The 20,468-nt window shown below is 45.8% G+C and overlaps 1 protein-coding gene across 4 annotated transcripts in view; it reads left to right on the top strand.

The window, feature by feature from the left end:
- The window catches only part of PTPRE (protein tyrosine phosphatase receptor type E), a 112,374-nt gene extending 92,107 nt beyond the window's left edge, over positions 1–20,267 (top strand). For all 4 annotated transcript variants that reach the window (XM_071563827.1, XM_071563825.1, XM_071563828.1 and 1 more), the window contains 10 exons: positions 1,103–1,263; positions 6,510–6,645; positions 7,161–7,310; positions 8,276–8,369; positions 8,795–8,871; positions 10,604–10,738; positions 11,487–11,612; positions 13,346–13,506; positions 15,511–15,646; positions 17,444–20,267. In XM_071563827.1, coding sequence (XP_071419928.1) covers positions 1,103–1,263; positions 6,510–6,645; positions 7,161–7,310; positions 8,276–8,369; positions 8,795–8,871; positions 10,604–10,738; positions 11,487–11,612; positions 13,346–13,506; positions 15,511–15,646; positions 17,444–17,518 — 1,251 coding nt within the window. In that variant the 3' untranslated portion in view covers positions 17,519–20,267. The remainder of the gene's footprint in view (positions 1–1,102; positions 1,264–6,509; positions 6,646–7,160; positions 7,311–8,275; positions 8,370–8,794; positions 8,872–10,603; positions 10,739–11,486; positions 11,613–13,345; positions 13,507–15,510; positions 15,647–17,443) is intronic.
- Positions 20,268–20,468: the final 201 nt, after the last annotated feature.

Raw genomic sequence — 20,468 nt, 5'->3', positions numbered from 1 at the left:
CTCCTTTGTTTGTAATGCAATGACTGTCCAGTTGTTTGAAGACAAGGACCATAAGGGCTGGTGAGAGGTGATAAACCATGTGCAGAACTCCATGGAGAGCTCAGAACCCCTCAGACCTCCCTGGTGGTGTGGCCTTGGGGTGATTACGGTGGTGCTGGGTTGATGGTTGGGTTGGATGATCCTCAAGGTCTCTTCCAAGCTCACTGATGCTGTGAATGAGTGAAAACACACGTGGGTTCCTCAGCATCAGCCCCACATTCTGAGCTGGGGAGCAGCTCTGTGCTGGTTTGCCTGGAGACCAGTTTGGTGGGAGTGGGGATTGGTGGTAAAACTGCTCAGGAGGTGGCATGGGAGGGGAGGAACAGCATGGAATGCACATGCTGTGGATAAACTGAGGGATGGAAGTTTGGGAGTGGAGCCAGTGGTTGATCTGCTGCTCAAGTGTTGGTGGGGTTTGGGTGGGCAGTGATGGAGACAAAGCTCTCACAGCACCAGTGGGGTCTCTCCAGTTGGAAGCAAAGGCTTTGACCTTGGCCAAGGGACCAACAGCTTGTGAGACAGATGAGTTTTCTCAGCTTGAGGGTGGGTTGTGGTTGGTGAGTGCAGGTGAGGAGGTGCTGACACAGCTCCTCTGGTGGCTTCTCCTCTTCTGGGTCAGACCAAGAACGTGGCAGCAGTTGGGTGGTAAAGGGCAGCCCTTCTGGCACTTTCCCAAGCTGGCACTTGGCATCTCTCAGCCATGCACATCCTGAGTATTGAGACTGAAATTTGTGAGTTTTGTCTGAGGCTGCTAAAAAAGGGCTTGTGAGGATTTTATAGGTGAAGAACTTGAGATGAGCTCCATTATTGACATAAATTGTGAGTCTGACTCTTTGCAGTCCCATCCTGGGACTACTCCCATTTTCACTGCAAAGATAAATCAATAATATTGTAGTCATTTTACTCAGTGTTTGTATTTGACACACACTGTAAACTTCCAACCCTTGAGTCAGCTCAAGATGTTGCAGGAATTAAATTTACAACCAACCAGGGCAGTTTGTTGGTAAATCTTTGCCTGGGAGCTGCTGGGTTTGTGCAACAGGCTCTGTGTGTGTTGCTGCAGCTCCAGGAGGGCTGTAAAGCCCCAAGACTCGTCACTCAGCTCCACTTCACCAGCTGGCCAGACTTTGGGGTGCCTTTCACACCCATCGGGATGCTGAAATTCCTGAAAAAAGTCAAAGCACTGAATCCTGCCCATGCTGGACCCATCGTGGTTCACTGCAGGTGAGTCTGTGCCCCTCAAGGCTTTCTCCTGGCTTGGCCTGGGGTTACTTATTTATATGTATTTATATGTATTTATATGTATTTATATGTATTTATATGTATTTACATGTATTTATATGTATTTACATATTTGTAGATACATTTATTTACCTATTTATAGATATATTTATTTATGCATTTATATTTATGGATTATTTATATTTATAGATTATTTGTTTACATTTTTATATTTATAGGTTATACTTATAGATTATTTATTTACATTTTTATATTTATAGAGTATTTATAGATTATTTACATTTTTATATTTATAGATTATTTATTTACATTTTTATATTTATAGAGTATTTATATTTGTAGATTAATTATTTAAATTTTTATATTTATAGAGTATTTACATTTTTATATTTATAGATTATTTACATTTTTATATTTATAGAGTATTTATTTACATTTTTATATATATAGAGTATTTACATTTTTATATTTATAGATTATTTATTTACATTTTTATATTTATAGAGTATTACATTTTTATATTATTTATTTACATTTTTATATTATTTATTTACGTTTTTATATTATTTATTTACATTTTTATATTTATAGAGTATTTATTTACATTTTTATATTTATAGAGTATTTACCTTTTTATATTTATAGATTATTTACCTTTTTATATTTATAGAGTATTTATTTACATTTTTATATTTATAGAGTATTTATTTACATTTTTATATTTATAGATTATTTGTTTACATTTTTATATTTATAGATTTTTTACATTTTTATATTTATAGAGTATTTATTACATTTTTATATTTATTTACATTTTTATATTATTTATTTACGTTTTTATATTATTTATTTACATTTTTATATTTATAGAGTATTTATTTACATTTTTATATTTATAGAGTATTTATTTACATTTTTATATTTATAGAGTATTTACATTTTTATATTTATAGAGTATTTACATTTTTATATTTATAGATTTTTTACATTTTTATATTTATAGATTATTTACATTTTTATATTTATAGAGTATTTTTATTTATAGATTATTTATTTACATTTTTACTTTTATAGCTACATCTGTTCACATATTTATATCAAAGGGTAACAACATGCTGAGCTTTTTTGGGAGCACAGAGCAAAAACCAATTTTAAAAGGTCCGTCTTTGCTGTCACTTTAATGCTCCAACAGAAGTTGGTGTTTTGTTGTTTGTGGGGGCTCTTAAATCCATGAGTGGCCTCCAGAGTTTGGTATCAATACGTTCCTTGTCAGAAAAGCAGACCCAGAGTCCAAATCTGTGACCTCTGCCACTAAACGCCCCTCTGGGAATTTATCCCCCACTTCTCCCACAGTAAAATTGCTCTTTCCTCTGCAAATTAGCCACGAAATGCCACAAAAATTGGGAATAAAGACTTCAGTCAAGAGACTGAAATGCTGCAATCTGCAAACTGTGCTCCAAAGGAATGCAGAGCGATATTCCCACCCGTGGGTCACACACAGGTCCTGCCATCAAAGGCTTGTGCTGAACTGCTGAGATCTTAATGAAACTAAACCCAAACTCCAGCTCAGCTTTAAGAGACTTATTGCAGTCTCTATAGCAACTGTAAGTTGCAAGAAGTGTCTTTTCAGGAGCAATTCTCATCACAAGTTTAGAATAAAAAGAAAACAAAAGGAGCTTTGTCTTCCTGGGTCTTGTTCTTAAGGAAAGAAAAGGTTGCAGATTCATCTATTTGCCTTTTTTAATTGTCTTGCTTGTATCAAACATCTCGAAATCCTCCTTTGGAACATGTGCTGGTGAGAAAGAGGGTGTTGGGTTTCCAGTCACTCCTTGCCTTGCTGAGCTTCACCTCCTCTCCCAGGTGTCATAAATAAGGGGCTTGAAGAAAACCAGAGAGGTTTTAGTTGTCTCGTTGTCTCTCCCTTGAGGAGCCCACAATGTTTTTATGGCCCTTTGTTGTGCGTGGAGGTGCATTTTGGGCTCGGGCTTTATTTGGCACCGGCAGGAAATGCTGTGCTTGCCTTAATGAGCTGTAGTAGAGACAAAATAGAGGAAAATATGACATATCTTAATTAAAATCTGAAGAGATTTAACCATAATGTGCCAGGAGAGCACAGCCTGACCTTGTGTCAGTGCTGGAGGCTCAGCCTGTGTCACAAATAAAGCAGAGAGGTGACACTTCATTTCCTTTGGAGCTCAGGATGTGACACCATCGAATTGTTGGGAAGAGGAAGGGGAAGCCCATCAGGAGTGAGTAACCAGCCATTTTTAGTGAGCTTTTAAAAGCTGTTACCCAGGCACTGGGACCAAGGCAGCTCCATCAGAGTCTCCTGGGAGTGAATCAAGCACTGATGGAGCATTTGGAAGTAAAAAAAGTGAGAACAAGGGCAGGAGGTGGTTGGAGTTTCTGCCAATTCTTTGATTCCTTAAGTTTTTAGAAATACAGTTTTTCAGTTGAGGAATAGCTGAGTAAGGGACACCCTGGAGGAGTTAAGGTGGATAAAATCAGGGAAATTCCAAGGCAAAGGTGGTGAAATCCCCAGCTTTGGCAGGAACATGCAGGGATGGGATTCAGGGCTGGCCTGGAGTGAGGGAAGAAGGGCAGGGAACAAGGATGTGTGAAAAGGGGTTGTGGCTGGGAAGGGAAGGGAAACAGGGAAAAGGAAGGGAAATAGGGAAAGGGAAACAGGGGAAGGGAAGGGAGGTGGGGAAGGGAAGGGAGGTGGGGAAGGGAAGGGAAATGGGGAAAGGGAAGGGAGGTGGGGAAAGGGAGATGGGGAAGGGAAGGGAGGTGGGGAAGGGAAGGGAGGTGGGGAAGGGAAGGGAAATAGGGAAAGGGAAGGGAGGTGGAGAAGGGAAGGGAGGTGGGGAAGCCCCAAGCAGGGCTCAGGAAGGAGCAATGAAGGGTGAGTGTGAACTGGAGGTGGGTGACCCATGATCAGAGGTGGCTCCCAGGATGTGTCAGGAAGAGGAAAAAGTCTGTAAACAGGGAGTAAAAGGAGCAGGACAGGAGGGGGATTCACCTGAGGTCAAACATGAATGAAAGGAGTTGGAAGGTGCTGAGGTCCAAGGCTGGAGGGGCCAGGTGGGACCAGAGGGTGAGAGCACTGGAGTGGGACTGGGAGGAGTGAGGAGGGGCTGCCAAAGAGGGGATGAAATCCAAAGGGATTTGGAGGCAGAAGGTTTTGGTGAAGGTCTGTGGTAGTCCAGAGATCCACTCGTGCCCATGGTCCCTGCAGACCTCTGGAATGAATAGCAGGACCTGGGGCTTTGCTTTCCCCTGGTGTTGCTGCTAGAAGTGTGTGAGGGCAGAAGAACTGAGTTTCACAGACTAGTGAGAGATGCACAGACCATTCTGAGCTGGGAGGGACCCCCAAGGATCATCGAGTCCAACTCTTCAGTCAGTGCCCCACACAGGGGATTGAACCCATGACCTTGGCGTTACTACAACCAAGTTTTAACCAACTCAGCTGATCTCAGAGTTGTTTATGAGCACAGGATTTTTTTCTTGGTGTTATTTAAACCCTAATGTTTCTTTCCTTGCTGAAAACTGCTGCGTATCTTTGAGCCTCCTGGGGGTGAGGAGAGACATTTCCTCCTGTTGCTGGAGGTGTTTGTGGCCACTGCAGCCAAGCGAAGGTTAAAGGAGAGCTGGCAGTGCCCAGCACAGGATGCCATGCCCTTTTCCTCTGGCAGGAAGGGCTGGGAGGCGCGGGATGGTGGCATTTCTGAGGGTCGCGCTCCCTCTCGTGGCTCTGAAGGATATAAACCCCAAAAAGGGGTTTGGAGATTGAAGTGTTGGGGAATGTGGAACTAAAAATCAGAAAAAATAATTAGAATTTCATCTTAGGCTGAATTATTATAGATGATTAATCAGATTTTTTTTCTAAAGGTTTTTTAAATTATAATTCTGGTGTGATCAATCCTGAGCTGGGAAGAGGGGGCTTTTTGTGTTTGAAAAAAAAATCACTTTCTAAAAAAGAAATTGTAATTTTTTATTTTTATTTTTTGCTGTCATTGTTAAAATGAAAACCAGGGATGTTTAGGTTGGATATTAAGAAAAATTCCTTCACTGAAAGGGCTGTCAAACACTGGAATGAACTGCCCAGGGCAGGGGTGGAGGGATTTAAAAGCCATGTGAATGTGGCACTTGGGGACATGGTCAGTGGTGGCCTTGGCAGTGCTGGGGGAACTGTTGGACTCGGTCATCTCTGAGGGCTTTTCCACCCTTAACCATTCCATGATTGTGTGAAATGATGTATTTCCCAGTGGTGGTTTGACTCTGCTTCCAGCACTGTGGTGGCCCCAGGGGCTGGCTCTGCTCCCAGCACTGTGGTGGCCCCAGAGTGGTGTCCCCTCAGCACTGTGGTGTCCCCAGGGGTTGGCTCTGCTCTCAGCACTGTGGTGGCCCCAGAGCTGTGTCCCCTCAGCATTGTGGTGTCCCCAGGGGTTGGCTCTGCCCTCAGCACTGTGGTGGCCCCAGAGCTGTGTCCCCAGGGGTTGGCTCTGCTCTCAGCACTGTGGTGGCCCCAGAGCTGTGTCCCCAGGGGTTGGCTCTGCCCTCAGCACTGTGGTGGCCCCAGAGCTGTGTCCCCAGGGGTTGGCTCTGCCCTCAGCACTGTGGTGGCCCCAGAGCTGTGTCCCCAGGGGTTGGCTCTGCCCTCAGCACTGTGGTGGCCCCAGAGCTGTGTCCCCAGGGGTTGGCTCTGCCCTCAGCACTGTGGTGGCCCCAGAGCTGTGTCCCCAGGGGTTGGCTCTGCCCTCAGCCCTGTGGTGGCCCCAGAGCTGTGTCCCCAGGGGTTGGCTCTGCTCTCAGCCCTGTGGTGGCCCCAGAGCTGTGTCCCCAGGGGTTGGCTCTGCCCTCAGCACTGTGGTGGCCCCAGGGGTTGGCTCTGCTCCCAGCACTGTGGTGGCCCCAGAGCTGTGCCCCCTCAGCACTGTGGTGTCCCCAGGGGTTGGCTCTGCCCTCAGCACTGTGGTGGCCCCAGGGGTTGGCTCTGCTCTCAGCACTGTGGTGGCCCCAGAGCTGTGCCCCCTCAGCACTGTGGTGTCCCCAGGGGTTGGCTCTGCCCTCAGCACTGTGGTGGCCCCAGAGCTGTGTCCCCAGGGGTTGGCTCTGCCCTCAGCCCTGTGGTGGCCCCAGAGCTGTGTCCCCAGGGGTTGGCTCTGCCCTCAGCCCTGTGGTGCCCCCAGAGCTGTGTCCCAGGGGTGTCATTGTTCTGTCCCCAGCGCCGGCGTGGGCCGCACGGGCACCTTCATCGTCATCGACGCCATCATGGACATGATGCACGCGGAGCACAAGGTGGACGTGTTCGACTTCGTGTCCAGGATCCGCCACCAGCGGCCACAGATGGTCCAGACAGACGTGAGTGGCCTTGGATGGGCTAAAATGACAACTTTGCTTGCTTAAAGGAGGGGATGCTTCTGTATTTCCACTCCAGTGTGTGCTGGGCTGGTGTGCACCTGGATAAGACCAGGCTGGGTGGAGCTTGGAGCAGCCTGGGCTGGTGGGAGGTGTCCCTGCCCATGGCAGGGGTGGCACTGGATGGGTTTTAAGGTCCCTCCCAACCCAAACCATTACAGGATTCCATGTGCTGGTTTATATTGGATTTTGGGAAGGAATTCCTGGCTGGGAGGGTGGGCAGGCCCTGGCACAGGTTGGCCAGAGAAGCTGTGGCTGCCCCATCCCTGGGAGTGTCCCAGGCCAGGTTGGACAGGGCTTGGAGCACCCTGGGCTGGTGGGAGGTGTCCCTGCCCATGGCAGGGGTGGCACTGGGTGGGCTTTGAGGTTCCTCCCAACCCATTCTATGGTTGCAAATGAGCTGGGTAAGGCCCAGAATTCCTGGCTGTGTTGTACCCTCCTGTCCCTTGTCCCTCCAGATGCAATACTCCTTCATCTACCAAGCCTTACTCGAGTACTACCTCTACGGGGACACGGAGCTCGACGTGTCATCGCTGGAGAAACACCTCCAGACATCCCACAGCACCGCCCCCAACCTGGTCAAGCTGGGGCTGGAAGAAGAATTCAAAGTAAGTGTGGAAGTCCTTTGCCAAAAACTTGCTAAAACTGAAGCCAAAAAGATCGAAGTGTCACCTTAAAAGTCCATCAAAGGGATGGGGTTGTCACTCGGTGGTGGCTCTGAGTGGGTGAAGGGCCTTGCTGGGCAGTTCTGGGAATGCTCATTCAGAGCTCTGCTCTTGGACACTTTTCCTGTGTGTGTTTTGTTTGTTTGCAGAGGAAAAGTGGAGTGATTCTTTGGGGCTGCTCTGGAGGCCAGAGCAGATAATGCTGGAGAGGAAACTGCAGCCCTGGGGCTCCTTTGCACCTCAGTGGGACTGTCACCTCAGTGGGACTGTCACCTCAGTGGGACTGTCACCTCAGTGGCCACTGCCTGGGAGAACTGCAGGGAGTTTGGCTGAAGGTCCAACTGGCAGGAAAGAAAATTCAACAAAAAAACACCCTTTTTGTCTTTATTGGAGAGCCCCAAATGCAGAAAACAACCACACCTGGCTGTGTCTGCTCATTGTTAAAACAGATTTTAGTGTCCTGAGGGAATAATTAGAACTTTTTAATGACTTTGGCCATGCTAAAATATTTATTCTCCATAGAGGTCTAAAGTAGTAAATGACATCCAGGTGTTATCTGGAGTTCCCCCTTTCCTTTAAAGCTGTGGCTGCCCCATCCCTGGGAGTGTCCAAGGCCAGGTTGGAGCAACCTGGGACAGTGGAAGGTGTCCCTGCCCATGGCAGAGGGTGGGAAACAAATGATCTTTCCTGTGCCTTCCAGCCCAAACCAATCTGTCATTCTGTGACTATTGTTCTTTCTTAGTTTTTAGAGGCAGAACAGTGAAGTGGCTTTTGTGCCAAGTCAGTGTCCATTTGTGTCACTGTTTTACACTCCATAAAGGCTCTTTAAAGCCCTCTGAGGGTGGGATGGTGAGTGGGACCCACTTCCATGCCAAGGAGTTTCCATCCCTGTCTGTGTTCTATTCCAGAAGTTAACAAATGTTCGGATCATGAAGGAGAACATGAGAACTGGGAACCTCCCAGCAAACATGAAGAAAGCAAGAGTCATCCAGATCATCCCATGTAAGAGCCCAACTCTGGGTCTGGGAAGCAGTGCTGGCACTGCCTGGTCACCCCCAGGCTGGTGGGAGAACACACTATGGGTGTGTTGGCAACACATCAGGGCACAGCTCTCCCTGGAAAAGAGATGCTTTTATATCTCTATAAAGTGAAACACCTTCATAAAGCACCTGCACCCAATTCAGTGAGTTGGGTTTTGCTTCATCAACCTGTTGCAATGGAATGTTTTGAATTAAATCATTCAGGAGTTTCACCTTTAACCCAACGTGTGTGCTTTGCATACTCCCTGTGAAATTCCACAATTCCAGCACTGCAGTGTCTGCACCTGCAAACAAAAATTCAGAGAAAAGATTTGGTGGGGTTTGTCCTTGCATGAGCAGTTGGCAAAAGTAAGACCAGGCTTGTGTTGTTTTTTTTCTTCCTTCCAGATGATTTTAACAGAGTGATTCTTTCCATGAAAAGAGGGCAAGAATATACAGACTACATCAATGCTTCCTTCATAGATGTATGTATGAGCCATTCCTGTCCTTTCACTCTCAGATCTGAGGTTCAGCTGGTGCTGATAAACCTTTTAAAGACACACTCGACTTGGCTGATGGAGAACATGAGCTTTTTGGGTTGGGTTTGGCTTGTGGGAGTTTCCAAGTGCATTTCTCATCTGGTGCTTTCAGTGTCAGTTTAAATGATTGTGCAGTTTAAACGTTCTCCTTGTTCTCAGATTTATAAATTAAAGCTTTTATTAAATCCTGACAAACAGGCAGTGAAACAAATTAGCCACACAACTACCACCCAACTGTTGCATTATCTGCTTCAGGTTAGAAGGTGTAATTGTTTGCTCTTCTGAGAACCAGAAGAGTCAGAGTTTAGCTCAGGGAAAGCTGTCACAGTGTCTGAGAGCAGAGTTTACCTGGCCAGGCCTGGGTTCATTCCAAGCTCTCTTCCCACTTCCCTGTAGGAGCCTGGGCAGCCCAGGATTGTGCCTTGGTTTTATTTCAATATGGGAATTAGTCGTGGTTTTAGGCAGTAAAACCCCCTTAGAGGGTGAGGATTGTGGCTGATCCCATGAGATGGCAATCAGGAAAGGCTGGATGTGGCACTTGGTGCCAGGGTCAGTGGGCATGGTGGGGTTGGGTCATGGGTTGGACTCAATGATCTCACAGCTCTTTTCCAGCCTAATTGATTCTGTGTTTCTGTGAAATGAAACTATCTCAGAATTGGGTTATGAGTTAATTCTGCAGGAAAGCCTGAGAGTTGCTGTTGGTGCAGTCTCATTGTGAAACCTTCTCAGTTCCCTCTTCCTGCACAATTTCATCCCTTCAGCCACGATTGCAATAACTCAAGTCAGGGTTTGAATTGGGCAGATTTTTTAGAATCACAGAATCCTTTAGGTTGGAAAAAGCCTCTGAGACTGAGTCCAACCATCCCCAGCACTGCCAAGGCCACCACTGACCATGTCCCCAAGTGCCACATCCACAGGGCTTTTAAACCCCTGCAGGGATGGGCACTCCACCCCTGCCCTGGGCAGTGACAACCCTTCCTGGGAGGAAATTTTCCCCAACATCCAACCTGAACCCTCCCCTGGCCCAGCTGGAGGCTGTTCCCTCTCCTCCTGTCCCTTGTCCCTGGGAGTTGGCCCCCTGTGGGGGTGATGCCCCTGTGCCCCCAGCCCTGTCCATAGGTGTTGACCCCACTCAGGTGGTGATGCCCCTGTCCCTCCTTCCTATCCCTGGGAGTTGCCCCCCTGAGGGGGTGATGCCCCTGTGCCCCAGCTCTGTCCCTGGGAGTTGCCCCCTGAGGGGGTGATGCCCCTGTGCCCCTGGGAGTTGCCCCCCTGAGGTGCTGATGCCCCTGTGCCCCAGCCCTGTCCCTGGGAGTTGCCTCCTGAGGGGGTGATGCCCCTGTGCCCCAGCCCTGTCCCTGGGAGTTGCCCCCCTGAGGTGCTGATGCCCCTGTGCCCCTGCCCTGTCCCTGGGAGTTGCCCCCTGAGGGGGTGATGCCCCTGTGCCCCAGCCCTGTCCCTTGGAGTTGCCCCCCTGAGGTCCTGATGCCCCTGTACCACTGGGAGTTGCCCCCCTGAGGTGCTGATGTCCCTGTGCCCCCAGCCCTGTCCCTGGGAGTTGCCCCCCCCGGGGGGGTGATGCCCCTGTGCCCCTGGGAGTTGCCCCCCCCGGGGGGGGTGGTGATGGCCCTGTGCCCCAGCCCTGCCCCTCCTGCCCATGCCCCCTCTCTCCCCACAGGGCTATCGCCAGAAGGATTATTTCATTGCCACCCAGGGGCCCCTTCCCCACACCGTGGAGGATTTCTGGCGGATGGTGTGGGAGTGGAAGTGCCACACCATCGTGATGCTCACGGAGCTCCAGGAGAGGGAGCAGGTACGTATCCTGAGTCCCACAGTTCCCAGCAGAGCTGTTCCTGTGCCCACCTGGAAAACAGGACCATTAATATCAGATAAAATGTTTCTTATCTCCAAATTCCAGCAATACTTTTTTTTTCCCTTTCCTAAACTGAGCACTCTCTTCACTCTTTGGTGTGGGCCACTGTTGCTGCTTGTGCTTGAATTGTCAGAAAACCCACCAAAACTACCAAATATTAGAGTTTTAAAAAGCTTCCAGTTCATATTAAAGGATGCCTGACATGGCATAGTGGTTTGGGATTTGGGATCAAGCTTTTATATAAACTTTCCTCCCAGTATAAGCTCCAGTGGCTCATTCTGAGCCTCTCATTAGTTAATGGAGAGTTTTCTGCATGTCCATGTGCTGCAGATTGAACATTCCAGGTTCAGCACTGCAACCAGGGTGTTCCAGCACTGGGAAATCCTTTTTTTTTGTGATTTTGGGTGGTTTTAGACAACACTGCATTGCTTTCAGGAGTTCCATAAGTTATTCCTCTCTGTTTTAAGGCAATATTTTCCATCTGTGCCTCCTGAGCCCTTTTCATCCTAATGGTTTCTATTCCAGAAGTATTTTCTCACTGTGTTCTGTGTTATTAGTGCTTGCAATACAAACTGTTTAGAGCAAATTCCTCACTCTGGGAGTCACCTCCTACATCAGAGATTGATGACAACATTGATACCTGGGGAAAGAACCTCCAGGAATGCTGACAAGCCTCTGGATTTTGCAGGAGAAATGCTGCCAGTACTGGCCATCGGAGGGCTCTGTGACCCACGGAGACATCACAGTGGAGATAAAGAGTGACAACCTCTTGGATGCCATCAGTGTCAGGGACTTCCTCGTCACCTACAGCCAGGTATTTCAGCCTTTAAAATTCCATGAGGTGCTTCTTCCATTTATAAATACCATTTTACATCTTCAGCTGGGGGAATTTTTATCTAAACCTAAATGTGGTTGATGGACATTGGACATTAAGAGGAAGCTTATACGAAATGTTTTTGCTTAAAGCCCTTGAAATTTTTGGTCAGGAAAGCAGGTGGTTGATCAAAGTGGGGGTTGGATTTGGGGGGTTTATTAAACTGATTTTTGGTGGTGTAATTCTTAGATTTTCTGCTGTGTCCCATATATCCATAAAAGAAAATTAGATTGAAGATTTTTCATAGAACCACAGACTGGTTTGGGTTGGAAGGGACTTAAAAACTCATCCCATGGCAGGGACATCTCCCACCAGCTCAGGTTGCTCCAAGCCCTGTCCAACCTGGCCTGGGACACTTCCAGAGCTGGGCTAGCCACAACTTCTCTGGGCACCTGTGTGTCCTTTTACTCTGCTTTTAATCCAGGCAAGGCCAGTAATGGTGAAGTTCCAAAGCAGCAGGAGGAGCTGTGCAAAGCTGAGTCCAGGATTTGGGTTATTCCAGCAGCACTTTGCATTTGCCCTGAGCAGAAGGAAAGTTTTCAGCTGTTCCCACTCAGGATGAATGGGCTGCCCAGAGAGGGGGTGGATTCCCCATCCCTGGAGGTTTTTCAGCTGAGATTGCTGTGGGGCTGAGTGCCATGATCTGGTAAAGGGACTGGAGTTGGACCAAGGGTTGGACTTGATGATCTCGGAGGTCTTTTCCAACCCAATCCATTCTATGGATGTGCCACTGAGTGAGAATCCACCACGTCTTGATCCAACCCTACTGTGATCACCAGCCCAGGGCACTCCGTGGCCTGGGCTGGTGATCACAGTGGGGTTGGATCAAGGGTTGGACTTGATGATCTTGGAGGCCTTTTCCAACCCCATCCATTCTATGATTCTATGATTTTATCTCTGTGTGTCCTTAGTCCTACCCAGATGCAACAGCTCTGCAAACCAAAGGGAGAATTTTAGGGGGAAATTATCAGCAGAGTGGTTGGGGGATTTAGGAACAGACCTGTCAGGAATATAAAGGTTGGAAATCAGACCATCAATCCATTAAGGTCCATAACACATTCTGGCCCAGGCTGCAAACACTCCACTGTGGCAGTGCAGAATTGATGCTACAGAACTCCAGGGTGAAGAGGGCATTTCCTTGGAACAACCTGATCTCATTTTATGATCAGGTGACCCACCTGGTGGATGAGGGTAAGGCTGTGGCTGTGGGGTGAAGGGACTGGAGCACAAGTGCTGTGGGGAGAGGCTGAGGGAGCTGGGGGTGTTCAGCCTGGAGAAGAGGAGGCTCAGAGGTGACCTCAGCACTGTCTGGAAGTGCCTGAAGGGAAGTTGTGGCCAGGTGGGGGTTGGTCTCTTCTCCCAGGCACTCAGCAATAGGACAAGGGGGCACGATGGGCTCAAGCTCTGCCAGGGGAGGTTTAGGTTGGAGATCAGAAAAAATTCTTTGCAGAGAGAGTGCTCAGGGATTGGAATGGGCTGCCCAGAGAGGGGGTGGATTCCCCATCCCTGGAGGTTTTTCAACTGAGCTTGGCCGTGGCACTGAGTGCCATGATCTGGTAAAGGGACTGGAGTTGGACCAAGGGTTGGACTTGATGATCTCAGAGGTCTTTTCCAACCCAACTGATTCTATGATTGTATGACCAGCTGTTTGAAGGTGTGTTTTGTGCCCCCAGGGCAGCCAGGAGAAGCAGAGCAGGCTGGTGCGGCAGTTCCACTTCCACGGCTGGCCCGAGATTGGCATTCCCGCCGAGGGCAAGGGCATGATCGACCTCATCGGCGCCGTGCAGAGGCAGCAGCAGCAGACGGGCAACCACCCCATCACCGTGCACTGCAGGTGGGGCCTGGCACAGCCACTGGCACCGGGTTGGCTCCTGCTGGGAGGGGCTCACAGGTCTGGCCCAGGGGAAACGCTGCGGGTTTGCAAAGGGGCAGCAGAATGGAGGGAATCCCTCACTGGAGCTCAGGGCAAAGTGTGTCCTGGCCTGGAGAGCAGAGAGAAAACAATGCTATTATAATGATGATGATGATGATGATGATGATGATGATGATGATGATGATGATGATAAGAACAATATAGTAATGATGATAATAATAAGAACAATAACAATAATGATGATATAATGATGATAATAATAATGATAATAATAATAATGATAATAATAACAATAATAATAATGATAATAATGATGATATAATGATCATAATAATGATGATAATAATAAGAACAATAATAATAATGATAATAATGATGATATAATGATAATGATAATGATAATAATAATGATATAATGATGATAATAATGATGATAATAATAAGAACGATAATAATGATAATAATAATGATATAATGATGATAATAATGATGATAATAATAAGAACGATAATAATGATAATAATAATGATATAATGATCATAATAATGATGATAATAATGATGATAATAAGAACAATAATAATAATGATAATAATGATGATACAATGATGATGATAATAATAATGATAATGATGATAATAATAATAATGATGATATAATGATGATATAATGATGATAATAATAAGAACAATAATAATAATGATAATAATGATGATATAATGATGATAATGATAATAATAAGAACATAATAATGATGATAATAATAATGATGTTAATAATAATAATAACAATAATAACAACAATAACAACAACAATAACAACAACAACAACAATAATAACAACAATCATAACAACAATAATAACAGTAGTAATAACAATGATAATAACAATAATAACAACAACAATAACAATAACCACAACAATAGTAATAACAACAATAATAACAACAATAATAACAACAATAATAATAAAGTAATGCTAATTGGAAGTTTCAGTATAATTTGGCACATAATAACTGGAATATATGTTTGAACAATAATTTAATAATAATAATAGTAAGTAATGCTGATTGGAAGCTTGAGTATGATTTGGTACAGAATAACTGGAATATATGTTTGAACAATACTTTAATAATAACAATAATAGTCAAAATTCTTCAATTAATTCAGATACCTGAATTTGTGTGGGCTGTGAGGATTTGCTCAAGGCACCTTTGCAGAGGGGAGGAGAGTGAGCCCAGCAGAGGAGATGCATCTGTTTTACAAGGGCAGATAGAGACAGGACAAGGGGGGATGATTTTAAATTGAAAAAGGAGAGATTTAGATGGGATATTGGGAAGGAATTCCTGGCTGGGAGGGTGACCAGGCCTTGGCACAGGTGCCCAGAGAAGCTGTGGCTGCCCCATCCCTGGGAGTGTCCCAGGCCAGGTTGGACAGGGCTTGGAGCACCCTGGGCTGGTGGGAGGTGTCCCTGCCCATGGCAGGGGTGGCACTGGGTGGGCTTTGAGGTCCCTTCCAACCCAAACAATTCCAGGATTCCATGTGCTGGTTTATATTGGATTCTGGGAAGGAATTCCTGGCTGGGAGGGTGGGCAGGCCCTGGCACAGGTGCCCAGAGAAGCTGTGGCTGCCCCATCCCTGGGAGTGTCCCAGGCCAGGTTGGACAGGGCTTGGAGCAGCCTGGGCTGGTGGGAAGTGTCCCTGCCCATGGCAGGGGGTGGAAGGAGATGATCTTTAAGGTCCCTTCCAACCCAACCCAACCCATTCCATGACTATAAAATCCTAAGAATTAATAAATTCATTCCATTTGGAGAGGAGACGTTCCATCAAATGGCTTTGGAGTAACAATAACACCAGCAGTGCTGATAATTCCTTTACATCTCCCACCATAGAGAGGCAGAAATCCCTGTGTCCCTCCTTTCCCATGTGTATCCCAGGGGATGTCATGCCACCCTTTTCCCTTGCAGTGCTGGAGCAGGAAGGACAGGCACCTTCATCGCCCTGAGCAACATCCTGGAGCGGGTGAAGGCCGAGGGGCTCCTGGACGTGTTCCAGGCTGTGAAGAGCCTCCGGCTGCAGAGGCCACACATGGTGCAAACCCTGGTAGGAACCAGGGAGGGCTGGGGGGAAATATCCTTGGGGAGGAGGACAAAGGGTGGGTTCTGCAGGCTGACATGGCTGGGAATGTACAAGGTGTTAGCAGAAATTTGGGCTTTTTAAACAGCATTTCTGAAAATACGACTTGGATAAATACCTTGTGTCTTTCAGGAATTTGAGGCAGTTAAAGCAAAATCTTTAGGGTTGCAGATGACAAAATATATAATGAAAAAATGTCTTTCAAGCTGTTTACCAGTTGTTCTTTCTTGCCTTGATGTGTCTGGGTATAAATTGGCTCACAGTTGGCCACTGGAAGGTAAAAATATGGAATTATGGAATGGTTTGGGTTGGAAGGGACCTTAAAGACCATCTCATCTCATCTCATCCTACCCCTGCCATGGGCAGGGACACCTCCCACCAGCCCAAGCTGCTCCAAGCCCCATCCAGCCTGGCCTTGGACACTCCCAGGGATGGGGAGTTTCATCCCTGGAAATGGCTTTCACTCACCTAAAATATTTTTCAAGTCTTCCTTACAGTCATTTACAACTCATATGTGAAGATTAGTCAGGATGCTTTTCCCTGTTGACTAAACATTAACAACTTTTTTGAGGGTTTTTTTATTTTGAAAACATACAAAAATACTGATATTTTGTATTTTCATAGCAACTCCCATTCAGCTTCTTGAAACCTCTTTAGAAAGATTTCTCTCAACCCCCCTTTTCCAGGTGGATGGGAAGAAAGGAGCTGGAGAAATGGAATTGGATTATCCACAGTCATGCTGAGATAAGGCTGAAAAGGCTTTTTTGGGGTCTGGCTCTGGGATTTTATGCTGTCAGTGCAGGGTGTAATTCCACAGCTCCTCCCAGCTGAGCCTGTGGAAGGGCTCCTGTGCACTGGGTGTTCCAGCAGGAGGGAATTCAGAGCCTGGTTCTGTCTGTTACCAGCGTTGTTACAGATTTGGGAATCCAGCAAATCATGTTGGAGGCATATCAGCATGCCTGGAAAACCTGGATGGGTCCCCTCCTTAGGATGGAGAGGGGCAACCAGCTGGAAAACAGGCAGGCTGGGAGAGCTGGGGATGTTCCCCTGGAGAGGAAAAGGCTCCAGGGAGATCTGAGAGCCCCTTCCAGTGCCCAAAGGGGCTCCAGGAGAGCTGGAGAGGGACTGGGGACAAGGCATGGAGGGACAGGACACAGGGAATGGCTTCCCAGTGCCAGAAGGCAGGGCTAGATGGGATATTGGGAAGGAATTCCTGGCTGGGAGGGTGGGCAGGCCCTGGCACAGGTGCCCAGAGAAGCTGTGGCTGCCCCATCCCTGGGAGTGTCCCAGGCCAGGCTGGACAGGGCTTGGAGCAGCCTGGGCTGGTGGGAGGTGTCCCTGCCCATGGCAGGGGTGGGATCAGATGAGATGGTCATTAAGGTCCCTTCCAACCCATTCTGGGATTCTGATTCCATGATTCTCTGGGGAATGCTGAGGAGTGTCCTGCTGCAGCAGGAGCCCAGTGCCAGGGATGAGGAGCCAGGTCTGGGAATGGATTCAGTTGAAAAAGCATCACCATAAAGCTCAAGGAAATCATTTAACTGAAGAGCAACAATCAGCCTGTATTTGACAACAGACTGTCCTGCCATTGGTTTTATTCATAACAATAAATAGATAAATAGAAATCAGAACATTCCAGTCCTCAGCTACTGGTCCCAGGTAGAAGATGTTACATTTAGCACTGGGATCTGCAGGGGTCTGATTTTCTCAGTGGAATCAGGTGACACACCCAAGGCACACTGAGCTGGTTTTCTTGTCTTTCAGGAACAGTATGAGTTCTGCTACAGAGTGGTACAAGATTTCATCGACATCTTTTCTGACTATGCTAATTTCAAATGAGAACTCTGCCTTATTTTTTATTTTGTCTGTATAAAGAGTTGTACATTCTGTTAATTTATTCCATGTCATTTGGATTGTTGAGTTTACTGTAAATACAACGTTGTGTTTGCTCTAAAAGTTGCATTTGCTGTACAAAGTTCTTTCTTAAATAGAAATACCTTCTAAAGCAAAGTATAATGTTCCTATGCTGTATAGAATGTAAGATGGGATAGAAGCCTTTATTCTAAATAACAGCAAATTAATTCTTGAGGGTTTATTTCTTTGGGTTTTGCCACTTACAAATATTTATCAAAGGTGTTACCTCCCAATTCTTGATGTCTTTGACAGGTCATTTGCAGTTCATACTAAAAAAAGCCAATTGTGCTGCATTTGTTTAAACATGATTTGACCATAAATTTCCCTTCACTGTGGAAATAGTTATTTATTTTTAAAGGCTGTTTTTAGAGCCTCCAGGCTGAGGGCAGTTTGATTTTGAGTCTTACTGTCCATAAAGTACAAATACAGATGTCAAGTTTTGAATTACTTTGAAAGTCGAGTTATTTTGTTCTTTCCTAAATATCACCCCAGCTGAAATAGATTTAAAAATATAATAATGTCAGTTTAGTGCTATTAGGAGAATATTTGGCATATCTGAAGAGTCTCTTTTGCTGCGCCTGAATTTGTCCACTCCAAGAGAAAGGCCAGAAATGGAGTTCAAGCTTCTCTTCTCTATTTCCATGTGCAGAATTTCCCACTTCCTTAAGCAAAGGCAAAAGGGATGAACTCTTGTTCCTTGATTTGGCTCAACAGAATAATTAGGATTATTGGTAAAAATTTGAAAAAAAAACCCAAACATTTTGCTAACAGTTTAATGCCAGAAACATTAAGGGTTTTAGCAAAAACCCCTCTAAGTTCTCACCCTCCCAGTATTTTCCAAAAAAGTCTGTTTTGTTTCTCTAAAGTTGGTTGTTTACAGAGATATTTTTAATGAAAGTACTGGTGAGAATAGAATTGGTGAAATAAAATTGCAAAGTCTTTATTACAGCTCCCAACAGGAGGTTTGGGGGTAGAAAACCCAAAAATCCCAGGGCATCCCAACGCTGAATAATTAAAAAGTGTCTCCTTTCCACACTCTCCAATGCACCTATGACTTGATGAGCACAAAGGAGGTGAATCTGTACTTAATTACATAATTAATATGCAATATTCTGTCTTGTCCAGTTGGGCTTTTTTGATGCAAACATAAAAATTATTTAAAATAAGCAGCTTCTACTGAGCATTTCCTGGCTGCTCTTGCACTATTTTATCCCATTTCTCATAAAAATCACGTTGTAGCAACACAAGGGAATTGAAGAGGTGTCCACACCTCTCCTTCCATGTCATCCTGGATGGAAAAGCTGCAAGTTGGGGATTCCTAAGCTGTTCCCACTCTGCTTCTTGTCTTCCCATCGATGCACTTCTGTATTTATTTGTACAGTGAATTATGCACTTCAAAGAAAAGATTGTTTAAAGACTAAACCTTTGTTGTGAGTCTCTATGAGAAGATACAACTCAAGCCACAGTGTTGAGTAAGGAAAATGAGCTCTGAGGAAGTTCCCATTTGCTCCTGCCTGCTGAAATTCCATCAGAATTTAGAAGAGCCATCCAATAAATTGGGTCTGGACACAGTGAGGGGGTCAGAATGATCCTTTGTAGCTCAGAGACTCAGAGAGCTGAAATGAGGACTGAGAATAATGCGAAGAAATTGCCATTGTCAGCACCTTTCTGGGTATTTGGCCTCCCTTTGGATAAGGATTTGTCTGTTGGACAGACTTTTTGGGGTTCTTTGAGTGAACACTGGGCTTGAGGGTTGTGTCAGTGCAGCAGTGACTGGGTGTGATGCTGGGGGGTCCCACAGCCCCCCCAGCAAGGGGAGCTGCAGCTCCAGCTGCCACGGGGTTACTCTGAGGTTACAACCAGGAGTGAAGCCCAACCATCAAACCCTGACTGGAGTTGGTAACTAAATTCAGATTTCTATGGGGAGAGAGAACTACCTAAAACACATTTCAGGAGTCACCACTAAATGACTCTTTTGTAGTTTGGGAAGCTTTGCTTCCCAGTCCTCGTGTCCAGCCTGATCCCTGGGGAGCTGTGTCCTGGGGGATGGGAATTTTCCTTCAAATTTCCTTTCGTTGCATGGAATGACTTTCCAAGGCCAAATGGTTGGATTGGAAGTTGCACATTCTGATCTGTCTGTGGTTTTGGTCACTGTGTGACTTGACTGATGATGTGTTCAGTTGGCTCCAGTTCACCTCAGCATTTAAGCTTTCCAACCTCTGTATTCCCCAGCCCGTGGGGCTTCCATGGGTTCCATGTTCCTTAAGTGCTTTGCTGAATTGGGCCTTAATGAAGAATGCATATTGTAATTACCAGTGTTTTTTAGGCTATTTTTATGTATCAGTTTTTTAAACTTTGCAAACGAGCCTGACCACCTGTGTTGAGTATTTTGAGATGGTTTCATTTCCCCTCGTCTCATTTGTCCATGTAAAGTTACAAAAACCTTTCTGTATAACCAACATGTATTTAATTTGTCAAATCTTTATAATATATGGATGTATTCTACAATTTCAGCTGGTATTATTTTCTTTTATTACGTTTCTAATTTGATCTCTGTGTTTTTAATGCCGGTGAATGTTGCTGAATTCTTTGTACATGCAAATCCCAGGATCTAATACATTCTGATGCAAGAAGAAACCTTCCTTCTTATTCTCCAACTGCACCACTCCCTTTAAATCTTTGAATTTCATTCCTGTGCTGTGTGTTCATTTGAATTAAGCATTCTGAAAGAGGTGAAATTCATTACCTGGATAAGTCATCTTTCAGTGCTGTTGGGGGGGAATATTCTGATTTATGTCTATGAAATGTGTAGAAACTCAAGGCAACAGTTGGAATCCAGGTCTTCCCAAACTCTGTGGATAAGTAGGATGTGACA

The sequence above is a fragment of the Pithys albifrons genome, chromosome 9 (assembly GCF_047495875.1).
Source record: "Pithys albifrons albifrons isolate INPA30051 chromosome 9, PitAlb_v1, whole genome shotgun sequence".
NCBI lineage: Eukaryota > Metazoa > Chordata > Aves > Passeriformes > Thamnophilidae > Pithys > Pithys albifrons.
The sequence above is the reverse complement of the archived record's forward strand: the minus strand, read 5'-3'. Positions and strand labels throughout refer to the sequence as shown.